The sequence below is a fragment of the Lutra lutra genome, chromosome 2, assembly GCF_902655055.1.
Source record: "Lutra lutra chromosome 2, mLutLut1.2, whole genome shotgun sequence".
Taxonomy (NCBI): domain Eukaryota; kingdom Metazoa; phylum Chordata; class Mammalia; order Carnivora; family Mustelidae; genus Lutra; species Lutra lutra.
This window is the reverse complement of record NC_062279.1, coordinates 24,031,553-24,052,125: the sequence shown is the minus strand read 5'-3', so window position 1 is coordinate 24,052,125 and position 20,573 is coordinate 24,031,553. Positions and strand designations below refer to the sequence as shown.

General features: G+C 42.5%; 1 protein-coding gene across 1 annotated transcript in view; it reads right to left on the bottom strand.

Annotated features, from left to right (window-relative positions):
• The window catches only part of ZDHHC2 (zinc finger DHHC-type palmitoyltransferase 2), a 73,728-nt gene extending 70,515 nt beyond the window's left edge, over positions 1–3,213 (bottom strand). Inside the window, exon 1 of the mRNA XM_047716145.1 lies at positions 2,834–3,213. Coding sequence (XP_047572101.1) covers positions 2,834–2,960 — 127 coding nt within the window. The 5' untranslated portion in view covers positions 2,961–3,213. The remainder of the gene's footprint in view (positions 1–2,833) is intronic.
• Between the last annotated feature and the right edge of the window lie 17,360 nt (positions 3,214–20,573).

Here is a 20,573-nt window from a genome sequence, read left to right as displayed (position 1 = left end):
TCAGTTTCCAGTCACCACCACCCTCTGGTCCCAACCCTGGCCAATGTTTTATAGGTGAAATTTGGAAAATCTGATTGTAAATAGCAACTTCTAACAAAAAAGGAATCCACAAAGGACAGGGCAGTCTGAGATGTGATTAATGCTGCGGGGGCGGGGGGGTGGCGGAGGTTGGCTAGTCGTGGGGGTGGAGGTAGGGAAGGTTGGCATTCCCATTTGCTTTGTTTATGACAAGTAAAGGAGGCTGGTTTTGTGTATCTATCATACTAGCCGCCATCTTTCCCAGGGCTTATAAAGGAACTGTACAGTTAATTTCAACTTCCTACTCCACCAAGGCTATCTATCCACACTATTAGAGCTTCCCACCCCCTAAACTGCCATAGTTTCTAGAATGAAATTTATTTTCAATTTGTGTTGTTTCCTAGACTCTACAATCTAGACTTTCATATGATTACTATTTGTTTCTACAGTAATAAAAATATAAAAACTACTTTCTGACAAGCTCAGAGATATTGCCTTTGCATCTTCCATTTTTTCAGGACCATTTCTCGATTGCTTTCAACATGACAGGCATCTTACCAGGCCAGGCAGGTGGAGACAAGAGGTGATAAAGACTTCACTTTTTATTTTTTATTTTTTAAGGATTTTATCTATTTATTTGAGAGACAGAATGAGAGGAGAGAGCATGAGAGGGGAGAGGTCAGAGGGAGAAACAGACCCCCCGCAGAGCTGGAGCCCTATGTGGGACTAGACCCTGAACCAAAGGCAGTTGCTTAACCAACTGAGCCACCCAGGCGCCCCAGGACCTCACTTTTGATCAGCAGGTAAATAATAACAGGCCATGTCACTTAGGCAGTTTAAAAAGAGTCAAATTTTCACTTACTAAAATGGGGATATAAATTTCATGGATACGTGAGATTTACCTTCAATTTCCAGGATGTATATATAAAAATATGACCCCAAGATAACTATGATTTTCTATTTATTCTTCCCCATGACCTATCTATCCAGTACAGTAAGACCTCCCATGTCTCACGTTAGCCAGGACAGAGGGAGTTACAAGGGAAAAAAAGCTCTGCCTGCCTTCATATGCTTCCTCCTGTTAGACATGAAACAGTGTATCAGGCCAAGCTTCTTAGCTTAATGTGATAATATAGGAAAATAAATGCCTGCCCTGACTCCCCGCTTTTGTACTAGTTACAATAATTGAAACTGTTCACGGCTTTTAAGAGGGCAAACCAATGCAATGCAATGAAGGTTTCTAGTAGTTATGTAACCTATAGAGCATATCTCAATAAGACAAGCTGTTTTGATAATAACAATTAATACAAAAATTAAACATGTTCCTGAAAACCTTTTTTCTATACATTTTGGATGACTTGAATATAACATATTTAGATATTGCATCTTGACGATTTTAGTGCAATCCAACCCTTTTCTAAAACAGATTCACTTCTTATGTCCTGAAATCATGTCTAAATTCAATAATATTATCACACTTAAAGACGATATCTCAGTCTCAATTCTCTTGAAAGTTATGTCAGTAATTACTTGGAGGTATTATTGTGATACCTGTTTCTTACAAGGAGCAACATTTGGAGGTAAGACGGTTTCAGACAAGATTCTATGTCTGAGTCCTGAAGTTCTGAAATTCTTTGGTTGATAAGGTTCAACTAAACAGGCCACTGTTTAACCTCTGTCCTTGTCCCACCCCAAACTGGTGCTGGGTATGGCAAAAACATAGACACCTTCTCAGGCGAAACACCAGACACAAAAAGCAATCAGAAGTCACTGGCAGAAAGGTCATCTTCTGTTTTAACACGGTTTCTGATAGCACAGGTCAACTTTCACAAACCTCTGAAGGTAGAAGCCTGCTTACATTCAGGAACAGAATTGTATTCCCTATCGTGCATACTGAACTTTTATTTTCTTCTTCTTCTGTCTTTAACATTGACAGTACCCTACCCACCAATTCAGGAGCCTAAAACTTGGACTTGAGCCACTTGGCTCTCTGGATGAAAAACCAAAAAAAAAAAACAAACAAACAACCCCCCCCCCCCAAACCTCGGATAGTCACTTTTTCCCCCTCTAGTATTGCAACGTCTAAATGATAATCCTGCGTATTGCATGTCTTTGAAAAGACTTTCTAATAGCTCATCCACCTTCACCTCTTTTTAACTAGAAAGTGTACAACTGGCAATCCCCAAATCATCAAGGCAGCAGAAACGCCCCACAGCGCTGTCACCAATTTTCAAGAAGTGGATTAAGGACAACCAGCAGAAGATAGCCCTGACACCGAAGGCCGAGGCCACCATCCCCCGCGCGGGTCTGGCGCAGCTCGAATCCTGGGCCCAGCTTGCAACCCTCCAGCTCTCACCGCAGCCTCCCCGGGCCTCACTTCTCAGCGGAGGCTGCGCGCGGCGGAGACCGTAGTTCTCGCAGGTACGGTCCAGCCTAGGTAGGGGGTGTGGCTGGGGTGGCGGTGGATAGCGGAAGGCGGAGGGGCGGCTCGGCTGCGTACTCGATGGAGTAGAGGTGACACCGTAACCCGAGTTGTAAGGGGGAGGCAAGGGAGTGTGAGTGGAGGGAGGCTGGCCGGAGGCTGTTTTTGGCCGCGGCGGCAGCGGACGCGAAGCCAGCCGGCAGCACGGGGGGCGCAAGGGGGTCTCCGGGATGGGCAGGGTGGAAGCGCCGCTGGTGCGGCGGGCGCTCGGCGTCCCGGGACTGTCGAGGTGGCTGCGTAGGGGGCGGGTGGCGAGCGGAGAGGCTGCTGACAGGTGCATGCCCTCCCTCCTGGGGCCGGCGGGGGTCGGTGGCGGGCGCGGCGCGCACTCACCTATGCACAGCTGGATGGCGTAGGCGTAGTAGGACCAGCCGAGCAGAAGGCTGATGAACACCACCGGGATCCAGTAGAGCACCCGCCGGCACCGCCGCCTGACGCTGCCCGGGCCCGAGGGCGCCATCTTCCAGCCGCATCCACCTGCCCAGCTCCTCCGTCGCCGCCGCCCGCGGGCCTGGCTCCGGGGCGGGCTGGCCGCGCCCCGCGCCCCCGGCGGGACAGACCCGGGGGCGGCGGCCGGTTGCGCTGCGGCCACTGCCGCCGCCGTGGCGCTAACTCCCCATCCCGCAGCCCCAAGCCAGCGCCGCGGACTCCCCGCTCCTCAGCCCCGTGGAGTCGGCGGCAGCTCTAGGAGGGCGAGGAGGAGGAGGAGGAGGAGGAGGAGGAAGAGGGGGAGGTGGGGGAGGAGGAAGAGGAGGGGGAGGATCGAGAGGAGGAGGCGGGAGCCTCCGCCCCGCCCCCGCCCGTCCCCGCCCCTCCCCGCCCCTCCGGCCTCTGGCCGCCTCCACCCGCGCGGCACGCTGCGCCCCCGGGCGGGCTTTGTGGGCACTCCCGGCGTCTGCCCTGCACCCCGGGACCCCTCCTGACCCCGCGCCCCCTCGCCGCTGGGTATCTCAGGGGCGCCCGAGGTGGGAGTGAAGGTGCCCACCTTGGCCCTTCCGCCTCCCCGTTGGAAGCGGGACTCCGGGTAAAGTGGAGGAGGCGGGCGCGGCGGCTCGGGTCGGTGGCGCTCGCTCCGGGCGTCGGGCGGGGGACAAGGGCGCCCCCCACGCACACACCAAGCCCTCGCCGTCGCCCGCAACTCGGAGCCGTCCCGGAGCGGCAGCGGCCGCACTTCGCGCAGAGACGCACGCGGGGGAGGGGAGGGAGTCGGAGTGGCGGGGGGAAGCTGGCCTGGGGCGCACGGGACCCCTCGCCTGCCGAGGCAGGTGGGGAGCGACACCCCGACAGATGCGCCACTACAAAGTCTTCAGGCGCTGAGGCAGTGTCCCCGCCTCCACCTTGGAAAATTCTCGCTTCCAACTTGTGGGTCCTCGTAAACAGGCAGAGGGCAGCAAGGGCGGGGCCGATTTCCCAGACCTTACATTGTCGTGTTTGGGCGACGAAGCCTACTTTGCTCCACGTTTTTTTTTTGGGGGGGGGGGCGGGGGTGGAGAGTGGGAATGAATACTCAGAAGGGTTGTGTCTTCTGGCGTGGACGGGGACTGTGGAAGGAGGAAGAAGCTCTGTGATTGTGAATCCAGAGATCTCCGGAGTTGGAATCACAGATGACTTGCTCTGAGCATTTGAACTCATTTGTCAGGTTACTCGGTGACCATACAAGACCACTCCCTGACAGGAGTTCGGGGCTTCTCCCGTGCGCTCTTCCCAGCCTATGTTTCCCCATTGTGGCGGCAATTCTAAATTTAGCGTGTAGCTGGTTCCAAAGTGGTTGCTGAAAATCCCGGGCGGGGAGGAGGAATTCTAGAGGTAGTTCGGCCAAAGCCCTGGTTTTATGATCGATGAAACGGAAAAAATACAAATGCTTTTGAGATTGTTTCCTTTTTCCCTTCATCTGGTGATGAACGCACTGGCTTCCAAATGGAAGCACCTCAATAAATGTACTGTATCTGAATTATATACATAATTACCATGTATAGTGTGCTCCGTTTCACTTAACATTAATGAGTGTATGTGTTCACACCACACAGCAACCATACTGAAAGAAAAAAAAAGGTACTGAGTGGCATAAATTCAAAGAAATCTAAGCGCTTATGTCTTTGAGATTATCTTTCTGTCGACTAGATTAAAAGCAAGCTAATCTCCCCTGAAGTAGCTACTGTGTGACACACAGGCATCAAACCTATTCCCACTTCTATTAAAAAATGCATAGAAGATGCCAGTCAAATTTCTGTGGGTTGTTAAATACTTGAAACGAGAATATTTCTGTCCCGGTAAACCATTTTATTTTGGTGCAGAAACTTATACTCTTCATTTGATATCCTGTAGGGTAGATTAGTATAAAAACACAACTTCCCTGGAATCGTCAACTTTTCCCATGAATATCAACCTTATGCTCCCAACCAGAAGAATCTAAAAACAAGAAATAGAAGTCTGTACCGGGACTGACATAATCCCACAGACTAGCAAATCTGTGATGGAAAGTCACTGACGACTACTAAAGTATGAAAAGTGAAGTCGCATTTCCCAAAATGGAAACGCTGGAATAGAGTGCAAAGTGTGCCAGTGTGGTGTGGGTAGCACATGCTCCCCTCTTCTGAAAGTCTTACCAAGGCCTTCCGTTGGAAATGGAATAGCATTATACAGTTGCCACATCTTTGATCCTTTTGGAAGAATACGCAGGTGTAACATCTTCGAAGGAGACTACATTGTTATTACTTACCTAAAATGTTGGATTCACACTTATAATAAACATTTGTGGAATAACGGCAACCTATTTTTAGCCATTTTAAGAGAACTACTATGATTGAGTTTGTCAAGAGTATCACTTTTTTCTTGGGGGTGGGGGGGAAGAAGATATTCCTAGCTCAGGAAAAGTCACTTCCAAAGCTGCAAGATGACAAGACTTATCTCTGCATAGGCTCTAATTAGGCAGGCATAGGTATGCATGCACAAATGTAAGCTCTTTGGTGAGTAGCCAATCTCTAGCTATTAGGCTCTGATGAGAGTGGAGATTAATTTGAGAATAGAAAGATTCTGACTTTTTTTTCTTTGCCTTGTTTAAGACTGTGTATCAACAGGAAAATAATTTGAAGGTCATAGACAATGAAGAAATTTCACTAAAGTCTTTTTTTTTTTTTTTGAAGAGAGAGAGAGAGAGAAGAGAGCATGTGCATAAGGAGGGGGGATAGGTGAGGCATGGTGGTGGGGGTGGTGAGGGGAGAGGAGAGAGAGAGGGAGAATCCCAAGCAGGCTCCATACTCCAGCTCAGAGTCCAATATGGGGCTTGATCGCAGAACCCTGAGATCATGACCTGAGCCCAAACCAAGAGTCCGACATTTAACCGACTGAGGCACCCAGGTGCCCCAAGACTTATTATTTAGCTAGACGTACAGCAGATTCAACTCACAAGTTTTAGGTACTCAATAATTACATCGAATTGTGAATTTCATATAGTAATTTTGATAAAACTGCTATGGCCATTTATGTAAAAAAGAGTAGCCACAGCTAAAGAGGGAGAGGGCAACAGTAAGGGAAAGTGGATGGCCAGGCAGGCAGGGGGCCAAAGAGGGCATACAAGAAGAGGAGAAAGACCCCCTTACCTGGCTTACCCAGACCCTAAGAACAGTCATTCCATCCTTAACAGGCCTCTGTCTGGAAGCTCCACCCACTTAGTAGTTTATCAAAGTCATTCACCTCCACATTTTCAAAACCCCTGTTATCAGACACTCTTCCCACAAAGGAAACTTGATTTACTCTTCTCTCTCCAGTCAAGATCTACTTCGAACCACTCCCCCAGACTCTTTAGTCCCCAGATTTCAAATCTATTCTGTCATCATGACTAATTCTCTAAATCTTCTTCCTTCTTCCAGATCCAAATTAAGATTCTTACTTACCTCCTTTCGTGGTGTGAGTCAAGAATAACATGGCAACCAAGCCCGGGGAGCCATGGACCCACCCTGTCTCTAGGACCTCCATTCGATCTGCCTCTACTGTACCATCCTTATGTCATCTTTTCAGTCAAACCGCCTACCAGAACCTTTATTAGGTCACTTGCTTGATAGTTTCTCTTTCCTTTTAAAAGTGTTCTTAGAGGGAAACATTGCATCTTTGAAGTGTAAGGTCAATTTTATTACTCCCAGCTATGTGAGAAATTGATTATATTGATGTTGCTATTAGGGGATAGTATGTGACAAATACTGCCTTCTAAATTTACAAGGGCAGAAAGGAATGAAGATGAGATCTGGATGTACTCTTTTACTTACGATTCATCTATCCTTCCTGGAATGGTCTGCAAAAATACGGATAATCCTCTTTCAATGTTTTCTTAAAGTAAACTTACCACTTTTTGGGAAAAAAAAAAAATCCTTCTATAAGTCAGCAATCCATGACACCAGTGACTCTAGTGTTAATTTGCACTTTTATTATAGTGGCCAAAATATTCTTGGTGGGAGAATAATAGCATGCCCATACCACATATTGTTTCTGGACATACGTAAAATAAAAGCAGTCTTAGGGAACTGGTTTAGGGAATGTGGTTACATGTGATGCTAAGATACCCTTTGCCTTACAGATGTTTATAGTTTGAAGTTAACATGAAATGTAATTGAATGTAATGGAAGATAAATCCAAAGACTTAAGAAATGTGTGGTTGATTGGGTAACACACTGGGAAAATTATAAAGTACGAAAAACTGTCTCTGGCGAAGTTCGCCTCTGAAGCCCTCTAGGATTTCTATGGTGGTATTAACGTGTCTTGCCACTAGATGGCAGGCGCACACCAAGCAGTGCGGCTCAGACTTCTTTCAGAGATTTCAATAGCATCAACCATTAGCTTAACCAAGGCAATTATAAATTATGAATTTAACTTCATGAACAATTTTATATAATTATAATTATAATTATACAATTTATGTTATACTTTAGTGGCTAATGATTAATTAATAAAAACCATATTCAGACAATTGAAAAAGATTAAGAAAAATAGCAAATGCTATTTGGTATGATTCTACTTCCACTTCTTCATAGCTTGCACGAAGGTTAATTTTGTTAGAAATAAAACTGGAACTTTTCATTTAAATGAATGTTGGCCTACACCAGCCCCCCTTCCTGGCCCCCAAATGGGAAGAACTCAATGTCTATGAACCCAAAATTAGGCAAATAATTCTACTCCATGGACTGGCAGTAACTTTAAGGAGTGACACCATGACAAAAGTTCAATGAGAAATTATTTGAAGTAGCCATTATGGAGTTGAAAGGTCAATGGCGAGCAGACCAAGGGCAACAGAATCCTGCAGCATGGTGGCAAGTGTCCAGTGCTGTCAAGGCCAGTAATGGTGTCCTCCTCAGACTGTTGTTGATGGCAGGATCTTGGCCATGCATCAGATTCACTGTGCTAGCTCAAGCTTCATTCTTCAGGCTTCCTGTTGATTCTGTTGGGTACCTATATACCTGCAAAAATATATTTGTGTGTGTAAGTCAACTAGCATTGACTTGTGTTTGCAACCAGGAATGTTGACTGGATCACAGTTTTAATTTCATTCTGCATCCCACGTTTTAGCGGGTCACTTTCAGCTCATAGAGGCTGAGGTGCTTTGAAAAATTAGGGATACAAGAACTGGGGACAGAGGAACATATTTGGTGCCTTTCAAGTCTTTTTTTTTTTTTTTTTAGGTTTTATTTATTTATTTATTTGACAGACAGAGATCACAAGCAGGCAGAGAGGCAGGCAGAGAGAGAGATGGGGAAGCAGGCTCCCTGTTGAGCAGAGAGCCCGATTCGGGGCTCGATCCCAGGACCCTGAGATCATGACCTGAGCTGAAGGCAGAGGCTTAACCCGCTGAGCCACCCAGGTGCCCCTGGTGCCTTTCAAGTCTTAATATCTAGATCTGCACTGTCCAATAAGTAGCTATGAGCCATCTGTAGCTATTCAAATTCAAATTAATTTAAATGTAATAAAATTTAAAAATTCGGTTTTCTTAGTTGCAGTAGCCACATTTCAAGTGCCCATCGCCAAATGTATCTAGCAACAACTGTATTGGACAGCGAAGATCTAGAACATTTCCCTCATCACAGGAAGTTCCACTGGAAGTTCCACAGAACTAACAAAACATTTTATCTTGTCTGAATATTCATGAGGCAGCCTTTATATTTATAAATGCAAGAAACAAAAAGGTTCCCTCTCTAGTTCTATCTCTACTGTTTTAAAGAAACAAAAAAATGAGGGGTAGTAGAAAGCTGAAAACATTTTTTGGCTAATGTTAGGAGCTCTCTTTCTTTGAAGATGCTAAGTCTTAAGATAAGGAGCCAGACGGATCATAATCGAGAGGGAAGAGGTAACACTAGATATCCTTCAACCTGAGGCTACTGTACAAATGATTACTTTCAAAAGATATGCAAGGAAAAACTTATCAGAATACCATGCCCAAATTCCTAAGCTTTCTTCCCGGAGAACTCCAGCCTTAAATCACAAAATCATCTATCTTTATCCAGTGGGCATCAGGACCCTTTCTCTTTTGTTATTTAAGCAGATATCATGGGGCCCCCCAAAATAATTGGCTATATTCAGCTCTGTCTCTGTCAAGGTGTAGGGGAGATGGTTAGTTGTGTTGGATTTTCTGTGTGGCAAATGTTGGGGGAGGGAGGTGGAATGAATGTGTCTTGCCTAGTGGTCTGTACAAACCCACATTAGGTCTGGATCAAGACATTCTCTTCTGCATTAATAAATAAATAAATAAAATTAAAAATGTTTAGGTTTACATTAATAAATAATTTTAGGGGTTGTCAAAGACTTTAAATGTAACTTGAAAATGAAGCTCACATTGCGATTTATAATTGTGGAAAGAAAAAAATGTACTAGGGTTTTCTCAGGCCTATGAAAAGAATGGGGAAAATGAAGAATAATTATTTAAAGATGACATTTAACAAAAGAGGCATGTTGGCTTCGGATTTGTCGTAGCAAAATTTTGATTGTCAGGGATTCTTCCAACAGCTAGAATTTATCCAGTGTAAATTATGTCTTAGCACCAGAGTGTCTGAGTCTATAATTATTTTCAAGGGATACTTAGACATTGCAGATTCTAAAATTCTTTGGATTATATCCCTGGTTGATAACACTTTCCTCCATTGGCTCACATCTCAGTCTCTTTGATGGTGGGTCACGCTATGAAATGCTAGGATGGCAGTGGACTCGCAATGACTTTTCTTTCTGGAATATGAGACAACATAAGTTTTTATTTTTCAAACAATCAAAGTAGTGGTTGAGGGTCCCAAGTCCAAATGATTAGAGACTTGGATTTTGTGCTTTGAACCAATAATAGGCCTGGATAATAAATTTTCATTCTTTTAAGCTTTCCTTGAATTCATTGAAATAGTAACGATAACATTTTTTAATTTCCAGATAATAGGAAAGATTTAACAACTTGGCATAGTCACTTTGTGAATTATTGGGAAATATATTAATTTAATTACAATGTAGAAATTATAGAGTTTTAAAATACTTTTAATGGGTAGAAAAGTTAAATTGGACTTCATACATGATGTGCTAATGAAACTTTTCCAATGGTGAAATTGGTGAATTTATCACTACTCTTTCATTAGAAGCAACTTGGATACAATAAAATACACAAATTGGAGGGCAAATTCCAGTGACTTAAACTACTTTTATAAACATCAATATTCCATTATTTTGTTAAATAGAACAAGTACTGCCATGACTTACACTGCCTCCAACACTGGAATAAAATATTTAGTTTGGCTAAAAGTACTAATTAATTTTCTTTATGAAAAGGTCAGTTATAAATAGCCAGAGAAATGTAGAAAATAGAAGTTTCCAATATGTTTACAAAATTTCAACATCATGAACCTATTGAGGCTGCTTTAGTATCAGCCTAGGACCTTTTCAAAATTCCTGCTGTTTAACAAATATTTATTGATCACCTGCTGTATGCCCAGCGAGTGGGGATATTCCAACTAAAGAATGTGGTCTCTGGCTTCAAGGAGCTCATGGGTTAGTGAGACCAATGTACAGACACTTTCAGTAATAAGATAAATGTGCATTCAATACTGTCCCAAGTACATCTCTGGTAAAAGAGAATGTGCCTCAGGGTGCCTGGAACAGTAAAGGAAGAATGGAAAAGTGGAATTTGCACAAAGGAGAAGTGGAAGCTTGCATCGTGGAAAAATGAAGGGATGGTTTTGTTGCCCAGGGAATGCCTTCTTCTCTTGAGAGGCCTATTTTGGGAACTTGAAGGGAAGGGAATATATGAGTCAAGATTCAGCCAGGAAAGCAAAACCCACACCCGGGAATCCAGTGGGAGGAATTTAATCTGGGAAATTAAATTTAAAAACGTTGGAAGGTTGAAAGAGCAACCACGGTGAGATGAGATGAACACAAGGAGGTCACTATGAACCCAAGACCCGAAGGACAAAGGGGAGGTGGTGGGGCTGGAGCCCAAGACAATGGGGTCACCTGGTAGATATTGGGGACCACTGAGGTGATTTAGCCACTGCTGAAGACATAGCTGGAGGGAGGGAAGGAGGGAGAAAGCAGAGAGACAGAGAATGAGGGAGAGAGAAAAACAAAATTCAGTTGGAAGCCTGATGGCAAAGGAGCCAGGGGAACTGTGGTTTGCAGGAACAGCACCCCGAGTCTAAGGCAAAGCAAAAGAAGGATGAGGAATAATCTGAGAGCAGACAGAAACTGACCAGCACAAGGGAATTTAGAGGAACAGTCAAAAGTAGGTGAAGTAGGTGTCAGCTCATTACAACAAAAGAAAAACATCTTGGGTGCTATTCAGAATTTGAAGTTTATCTGATAGTCACTAGAGAGCTTTCAAACAATTTTAAGCAGGAGAACCACTCTGGGTATGAATTCTAGTTCTGCCACTTACCAGTTCTTTGGCAGGAGAAAAAAAGACACTAAATTTATGTTAGAATGATTCTGAAAGCAGCCTAGTGAATAAAGTGGAAAGACAGAAGAGTCTAGAAACTCTTCTTCCTGACCAGTTGAGAGGGAATGAAATCCTGAACTGGGACCATGACAAGAGGGAATGGAGAAAAGGAGACAGATTCTAGAAAAGGCCAAGGGGGGTCTGAAAAACAGGAGAGATTAGATTTCCTAGAATTTGGAGCCTGCAGAAAGGAAGCCGAGGGAAGGCCCAGGGGGCGCAAGGGCTCATCATTGCCACTGGGCTCACGGAGCACAATAGCAGGGTCTGAATCCGTATTTGAGGTTCTGAGATCTTAATTTTCAGAATCCCCCTACATTTCCTTCATGACTCCAGTCTGCTTGACTACAGCCCGCTAAGGAAGACTGCACCTCTGGCTGCCTCCGCTGCCATTAGCCATAACTTCCATGAAAATGTCACTTCTAAATGAGAGGCATAAAAGATCCCAGAGTTAGAAAAGTGGAAATGGTCATTTCTGCCACAGTGGGGCCTCCATATACCCATTCCATTTGGATGACATAGGGCATATATGAAATTTTCTTCCAGAATTTTATCTGTCAGTTACTCCACGTGTAACCCTTCACTCTCTGCTTTTGTTTTGTTCGGCTTAAATTTGCTCCTTACTCAGTGTTGGGGCTGCAGGTTTGAAAAGTCACTTCCTCGTCCTCCATGTTTAAAGTGAAGAAGTAGAGGCATTAAAGAGATTGGACAGCTTGTCCAGGGTCATGCCATTCCGCCATCTGGTAAACCAACCAAGACCCCCCCCTCAAGCCTCCTGACTCCCAGACTGTTGTTCTTTGCTCTTAACTGTGCATTGAAAGGGATCAGGTTGGTTTCTTTTAAAATCCACATGTGGCTCATCTGACTAAAAAAAAAAAAAAAGATTCATTTATCTATTTTAAAGAGCAAGAGAGCACCTGAGGTGGCAGGGAGCAGAGGGAGCAGAGGGAGCAGGAGAGAGAGAAGCTCAAGCAGATGCCCTGCCGAGTGCGGGCCTGTCTCACGGGGCTCGATCTCAACACCCTAAGATCCTGATCTGAGCCGAAATCAAGAGTCAGACGCTTAAGCAACTGAGCAACCCAGGCTCCCAGTGGCTAGTTTATCTATTTATATATATATATATATATATATATATATATATATATTTAAAGATTTTATTTATTTATTTGATAGAGAGAAACCTGTATAAGCAGGCAGAAGGGCAGAGGGAGAGGGAGAAGCAGGCTTCCCGCAGAGCAAGGAGCCCAATGCGGGACTTGATCCCAGGACCCCGAGATCATGACCTGAGCTAAAGGCAGATGCTTAACTGACTGAGTCACCCGGGTGTCCCTCTCAGGGGATAGTTAAGAAGCCAAGTCTGGGAAGTTAAAGTTCACAGAGGAGCCAGTAAAATGCCATCGTTAGACTTTATTTAAAGAATACTAAATATGCCTGGGGTGGTAAATAGAGTCAGGTAAAAGATTTAACTTAGCAAAAGTGGAAGACTCACATAAGGGAGTGAAGGTGCTGTTGGCATTATGGACAAGACAATTATCCGTGTGGGACCATCCTGAGCATGGTAGGTCACTCCGCATCCCTGGCCCCTTTGCACCGTGACAGGACCACCTCTTTTCGGCACTTGGACAAAACCGTGCTCTTGCTGGAGACAGCACCACCTTTGAGACAACCACTGTTAGACTCAAGTATAGTACAGAAGATTTTCTCTTCAATAGACAGTGGGATATAGAATTATTTTGCCATACTGTTCATTCATATAGAAAAAGAGTACATTTATGTCAAACTATATAATGAAACATTCTCATTTGGAAGAACATTATGTTTATTTCCAGAGATATCCAAGACAAGTTGAAGTTTTATCTTGTTTGCACTGCATGAGCATGATCCTATCTCGGGCTCGATGAAGCATATGACTGAAGTACCTGTGTTAAGAGTTTTGTTTACCTCAGATGGTTGCATCAAAAAGTCTGGGTGTGAATTCCAGCTCTGCTACTCACTAACTGATCTTAAGCCAGGTACTGAAGGGTGCCTGGGTGGCTAAGTCAGTTAAGTGTCTGCTCAGGACATGATCCCAGTGACCTGGAATTGAGTCCCATGGAGTCAGGCTCCCTGCTCAGTGGGGAGTCTGCTTCTCCCTGTGCCCCTCCCTCTCCCCTTGCTCATGCTCCCTATCACTCTCGCAAAAATAAATATCTTTTTTTTTTAAAGATTTTATTTATTTATTTGACAGAGAGAAATCACAAGTAGGCAGAGAGGCAGGCAGAGAGAGAGGAGGAAGCAGGCTCCCCGCTGAGCAGAAAGCCCAATGTGGGGCCAGAACCCAGGACCTGGGATCATGACCTGAGCCGAAGGCAGGGGCTTAACCCACTGAGCCACCCAGGCGCCCCGCAAAAATAAATATCTTAAAAAAAAACAACTTATTTAAATTCTTTGACATTTCATGAGGCTATTTCTTGTTTCCTCAGCAACAACAAAATGGAAGCGCAACATGTGAAAACCCTTTAATAAATCCATTCATTCATCCATTCAACAAATTTTGATGACTTCCTGTGTTTGAGGTATTATCATAGGTAATGGATACATGGTGAGCAGAAAAAACCAAACCAAACACAAGGAGCATGGTTTAATGAAGTTCATAATGAAGTTCAACAGCAAAGAAAATGTCCACTTTTACAGCTGTTATTTGAATACGGATAACTTTATTAAGAGGTTCACTGGTGTGTTCATTATTAAATATCCTGCAGGCTTGTATATGGCCTAAACTTACATAAAACCCATTTGAGATATGGACTTCCAGATTCAAGAACTGATCTGAATTGGGACACATGGGTGGTTCAGTTGGTTGAGCCTCTGACTCTTGGTTTTGGCTCAGGTTATGATCTCAGGGTGTGAGGGATCTGGCCCTAAACTGGGCTCCCTGCTCAGTGGGGTGTCTGCTTGAGGATTCTCTCTCCCGCTCCCTTGGTCCCTTCCCATCCTCAAGTAAATAAATATTAAAAAAAGAAAGAAGAAGAAGAAAGAAGAAAGAAAGAAGAAAGAAGAAAGAAGAAAGAAGAAAGAAGAAGAAGAAGAAGAAGAAGAAGAAGAAGAAGTGATCTGAATTGCCATGATCTACAATATGGGCAGTCTATGTCTAAAAGTGAAAATGTCTGTAAGTAGTGTGCTATCTGGACATATTTATATGAACAGCTTGATGCCAAAATGTATATTCCTCAAACATTGATGTCAAATTTTAGTATAAACATATAAATTTTACACAAGAATCTTCTCACCAAAGTAGAGCATTGCCTAGCTATTTTAAATAATCTCCTGTGCTGGATGTTTCCATTTGCTCTTTCAGATGTGTTCTCTACCCTTCTTTGTGTTATGGGTGGCTCACTTTTTAAGGTCTGTATCAAAGGATTCCTTGGAACTCTGGATTCTGGTTGGTTCAATCAGTGGGAGGTAGGCAGGTGAGCTAGAGGGTCAGAGGATAACATGGGGATGTTTGTTTCCCCTCTCACAGCTGGACACCTGAAGAGCACAGCTTCTGTGACAGCTCTCTCCCTCTTTGCCTCTTCAAGGCTGGAACAGGACCACCACCTAACTCCCTGGGGTGCTCAACAACATGATGTTGGTTTCCTTTAATTAGATTCTTCTCCATGACCACTTTCATCTAAGTTCTCTTCCTTATCTCTTCCACCACTGACATGAGCCTTCACAAGCCTATCTATAAATCTGAGTCGTCTATTTTATGCTACATAAAAAAGCACACCAATACCCACTGAATCCTTATTGAGAAAGTCAGTATTATCTTTAATTACCTCTTTCAAAATAAAAAAAAAAGCATAACAGAATTATACATGATAGAACAATACATTTACAGAAAACTTGGAGATAAAGACAAAAATCTTCCAAGATCTCACCAATTACCACAACCATTGTTGTTACTTTAGTATGTTCCCATCTGGTCTCTTTTTTGTGCATATTTTTCAACGTACAATTTTGTGTTCTTTCATAAATTTGTCATAAGTGTTTTTCATATTATTCTACAGGCTTCAGAATAATTTTAAGTAGCTTCACAATATTCTATTCGGTAGAAATAGTGTAATTCCTTAAACCATTCCTCCGTTGCTGAATATTTAGGTATGTTTTCTAATTTTTCACAGGTATAACATAACATAAATAGCTCACATAGCATTTCCCTTATCTTTGGTTATTTTCTTTGGAAATAGATAAATTAAAGAAAAAGTAAACTTTGAAAAATTATGCCCCTGTGGTAACTTTAATTATGTCCACAAATTCTCTGATACTCCTCCTTTCAAGAAGTGGAGGCCAATTCTCCTCCTGACTGTCGACTGGACTTAGTGACTCATTTATATTGAATAGAATAAAGCAGAATTAAGGTGGAAAACTTCAAAAACCAGGTAAAAAAGACACCATGACCTTCTCCTCTCTCTCTCAGATCACTTGCTCCCGGAGCAGTTAGCCGGCATGTCATGAGCAGCCCTATGGAGAGACCCAGGTAGCAGGGGACAAAGAACGGCACTAAGGGCGAGACTTCTTGGAATTGGCTACTCTAGCTTCAGTCAAGCCCTCAGTGTCTCAGCAAATGACCAATATAGCAAAGGTCTTATCTCAAAGATTTGTAAGTGTGGCTTTTGGCTCGAGAGAACCTAGGAAGATCCGTAGGAGAGCCCATAAAGTGTTAAAGAGAATTATCTTCATAGAAACATTGCTGGAGACAGAAACAGTAATACATGATGAATAGAGTCCTTTGGACTTCCCGACTTCTTCAATTGGAAACTACTGAGGAAATCACACAGCTGCACACACAGGCTACATTTCATGATAAAGGAGGGATGACTAAGGTGGTAGAACCAAGAGCCCAGAGAGCAGAGCTCAGAGCCATAGAGAATATTACTGCGCAGGAGTAAGACCGAATCTTAAGGAAGGACCTCCCAACATTTCAGCAAGGCTTTTGGAATTGCTATGAACCACTGACTCCTTTATTCATCCTGGTTCCCTCCCTTTTAAACAAGAATGTCCACAGTGGTTATCCTGTCTCTGTTCTACCATTGTGTCATGGGTGTGCATGTGGCCTGGGTGGGTAGCTTGTAGGTGTTGTTCACACTTCTCAGGCTGAGAGGAGCTACACTGGACTAAACCCAAGGAGCCTCATGCATACCAGGAACTGATACGATGACAAGATTCTGGAGTTTGAGCAGACCCATTCGATTTCGTGGACTTTGGGAAGGGTGAGTGTATTTTGCATGTGGGAAGAATGCAAATAATTTGTGGCCAGAGGATGGACTATGGTGTTTTCAAATGTGTCCATAAATTCTTTGCTATTGCTCCCCTCGAGAGGCAGAGTCCAGTCCTTCTTGGGAGCATGGTTGGCCTTACTGACTCGTTTCTCATGACTAGAATAAAATAGAAGTGAGAGAGGGAAACTTTAGAAACTAGGTTACAAGCCACTGTGCCTCCATCCTCTCTCTCGATCATTTATTCGGGGAGGAGTCAGCTGGAAGGGCATGAGCAGCTCCACGGGGTGGCCCACGTGGAAGAAGCAGCGTCCTCCAGCTGAGAGCCGGGGGAGGGAGCTTTCCTGGAAGTCAGTCATCCAGTTGCAGTCATGCCTTCTGATGATGAGTCTTAGCTCACAGCTCGACCGCGGCCCTGTGAGTGACCTGGAGGCTGAATCGCCCAGCTAAGCTGCTCTCAGGAATTGTGTGAGGTATTAAATATCTGCTCAGGACACTGCATTTTGAGGGCAATTTGTTATGAAGCAATAGATAACTAATATAGCAAAAGGAGAAGTATTCTTTGTAGCATTTGTCAAAAAAGTTCAAATATGAAGCCCTTCGTGAGCTTCCTGGTTTCAGATAATCATGGCAAATTGTTGCCACTTGAGGCACAGGGAAAGAGCCACTGAGAGACAGAGGGAAAATAAAGGGAGGGAAAAAAGAAGGGAAGGAGAGAGACAGAAAGAAGGAATAAAAGGAAAAAAATACCAAGAGAGGGACATGGGAAATGTGACCCTATTTCCTAGTTTAGTCAGGACAGTCCCACTTTGTAGTGTTGTCTTCCTACAGTTACGACTAGAATCCACTGTCACTTTCAGGTGTCCTGGTTTGGATGATAATTATATGACCCCAGCTAGAGGCCAGTATCTCAGCTTCCCTCCACTGTTTCCTGTCTTAATATTCCATCTTCTCCCCATGGCTTGTTGCCCCCTGAGTCTCACCAGTCTGTTCTGATACATTAACTACTGGCCCAGCATCCTAACTTTGCCACCAAACCACAGCCTGTCACCTGCCCCAGCTCTAGGAGGTAGAGGTCCCCTCTGTCCACAACCTGTGTTCTTACATCAGTAAGCAGTTTGTCACGGCAGTGAAGAGATCAGAGCAGGAACTTGGCACACCTGGCTCCGAATCTTGGTTGTATACTTACTGCTATTTGACTTTAGGAGAATTACTTAATTTCCTTAAGCCTCAGATACAAGCTAGGAAATAGAATATTTTCTACACTCTTCTAGTGATGGTGAGGATGTCCATGAGATTGTGTACGTAAAATGTTTAGCATAGTGCCCAGCATATATATAGAAAAAATAAATATATATATATAAGATATGTAATATATAATAATATAATATATAATATATATGATTTATATGTACTATATAATTAATATATATGATATATAAGATATATAATATATAAATATGTATATTATATAAATATCATAGATAGTATATTATATAGAATATTTATATTATATATTTATATTATATATATATTTATATATAATATTTATATATAAATATATATATAATTATATATATATATTATATATAAATTCTATATATATACCAGATGCTGTACCTTTAAGCATTTTATGTGCATGATATATTTGATGAATATATGTTAGCTATAATCTGTCCTTATTATCACAAAAGACAAATTCATCTCATTGAGGCTGAAGCAACTTAGATGTTGGGACATGTATATTACTGGGCAGCTCTCAAGTATGTGGGTAATTGTATCTATTAGTTTTAATATTAGAAGGCAGACACATGGTTAGGAAATGTGTTCTGGAGTAAAGTAAAAGGCATAGACTGTATTTGCAACTCGGGCTTGCTATGCCTTACTTCGTTCGTTCATTCATTCATTCATACATTTATCCACTTATTCTTTCAACAAAGATATATTAGTTATCTACCCGTTCCCACATACTATACTAAAGACAGGATTGAGCAATGCTTTGCAACAAGAATAAAGATTTATTCCCACTTCTTCAAGGAAAACATTACATTTAAAAAAGGTGTTGTGTGGGAATATGAGTGACTAGTGATCTGAAGCCAAGTTAAAAAATTCACACACACACACACACACACACACACACACACACACGTATGTTTTTCAGGATGACCAGATTTTATTTTAAATTAGCTTTGAGCAATAGAAGCAATTTTCTGCTATAAAAAGGGATGCATTTTAGCTTTTGACTTAACTTGATTTTTTTAAACTAAGAGTGAGAAAATGTAAATTATGTGAATATATAATTTGGAATCATGGAGATATGAGCAGAAGTTGCTGACAGGAAGACAGGATTTTTTTTTGGCCCCAGGCAATCCTCTTTTCTATTTTTAGGGAGAAAGAAAACTAGTAGACAGAGATAGTCCTAGGTATTGACTCTATATTTCACACACATACCATGAAATATTTAATAAAGTTAAGTAGGTGCCTGAAAACCAAGAAAATTCAATAGATGAAGATGGTGACTATAATGAACACAGGCAATACATATATAGGGTAGGTTTAAGGCATTTGGCAATATTATTTTTAAAATTTATTTTAAATATTTTCTTTTCCTATTTTTAATTCCCTTTGATAACAAGCACCATTTTAAACTTTTCAATATTCCATGAATTTTTTACTTTTGTTTTCATCTTCAAGGTCAAGTTTATGAACAAGTTACAAATGAGCTGATTTTAGATGAATGAGGGATATTATTTTAGGAATAATAATAACCAATATTTATTAAGTGTTTGCTAAACTGAAAGCCTTATAGGCATTTTCTCCTCTAGTTCTCACAAAGACCCCAGGACTCAGCCACTGTCACTCTCTCATCTGGCATGTGAAAAGGCCCAGAACTGGAAAGTGGAAGAAGCTTGCTTAACTACAAAGGTAGGTGGTGACAGTCAGGATTTGAACTCAGGAAGTCTGGCTTGAGAGCCATGCCTAGTGAACCACACTATTCTCAACGATGGGCTAAATGTATTTCACCTCTTTATGTATATTTCCCAATTTATCTTTTTTGAAGAAGTTATATCTTCTTGGATTCTGCGTTAAGTCCTTGCCCATTTTTTTCTGTTCTGTACAAGATCATTTAATCTGATAATTATGCAAGTCCACACCTGTCTGCATGATACACTGACTCATTCATTTAGTTGAAAGGTAGAACCGAAATTGGGTTTTTCAAAATACATAGGAATCTAATTGAAAAATTTCATGAATCATTTTAGTGAGAAACTAGTAGCGGGATCTCAAATACAGACAGCCTCAGACAATTGCTTTTCAAAAGCGCTGGTCAGCTCTACATGCTCATCTCCAATGAAAATGCCTCTCTAGCCAGACATTGTATGACAGTTGTAATCACTGAAGTTTAGGATGCAAGAACCACTTCAGTGACTTAAACAATTGTTCTTATTCTTCTGTGTTTGAAGATGATAATGTGCCTACTTGACCAGTATTCTGGGTCAATTAAAAACCAAGTTGATATCCCTATTTGCCAGCTCTCGAATTTTTTCTTTGTGGCTGTCATTCATCATTTCCTTCCTAATTTGTCTCCGGTCTTGGTTCTCTGTTGGTCTTTTGCCCTCAGCCCTTGGCTCTGCCACACAGTTCAGGGTATGTTCCGTGTGTCCTTCAAACCCCTATTTTTACCTAAATAGCTTCTGCTTAATGTAAAATTAAAAAAAAAAAAGTTGTGTCTTGCTATTATTTATTCTTTATAAATTACATTCTACTGGAGTGATAAAGTGTACCTTTTTAAAGTGAATCCATTTGGAATGTGGTTGCTAAGTTGAGTCCCTACGTGGTATTGATGAGCCATGAGGAATCGGGTCAGAGGGTTCACCACGACTGTTCT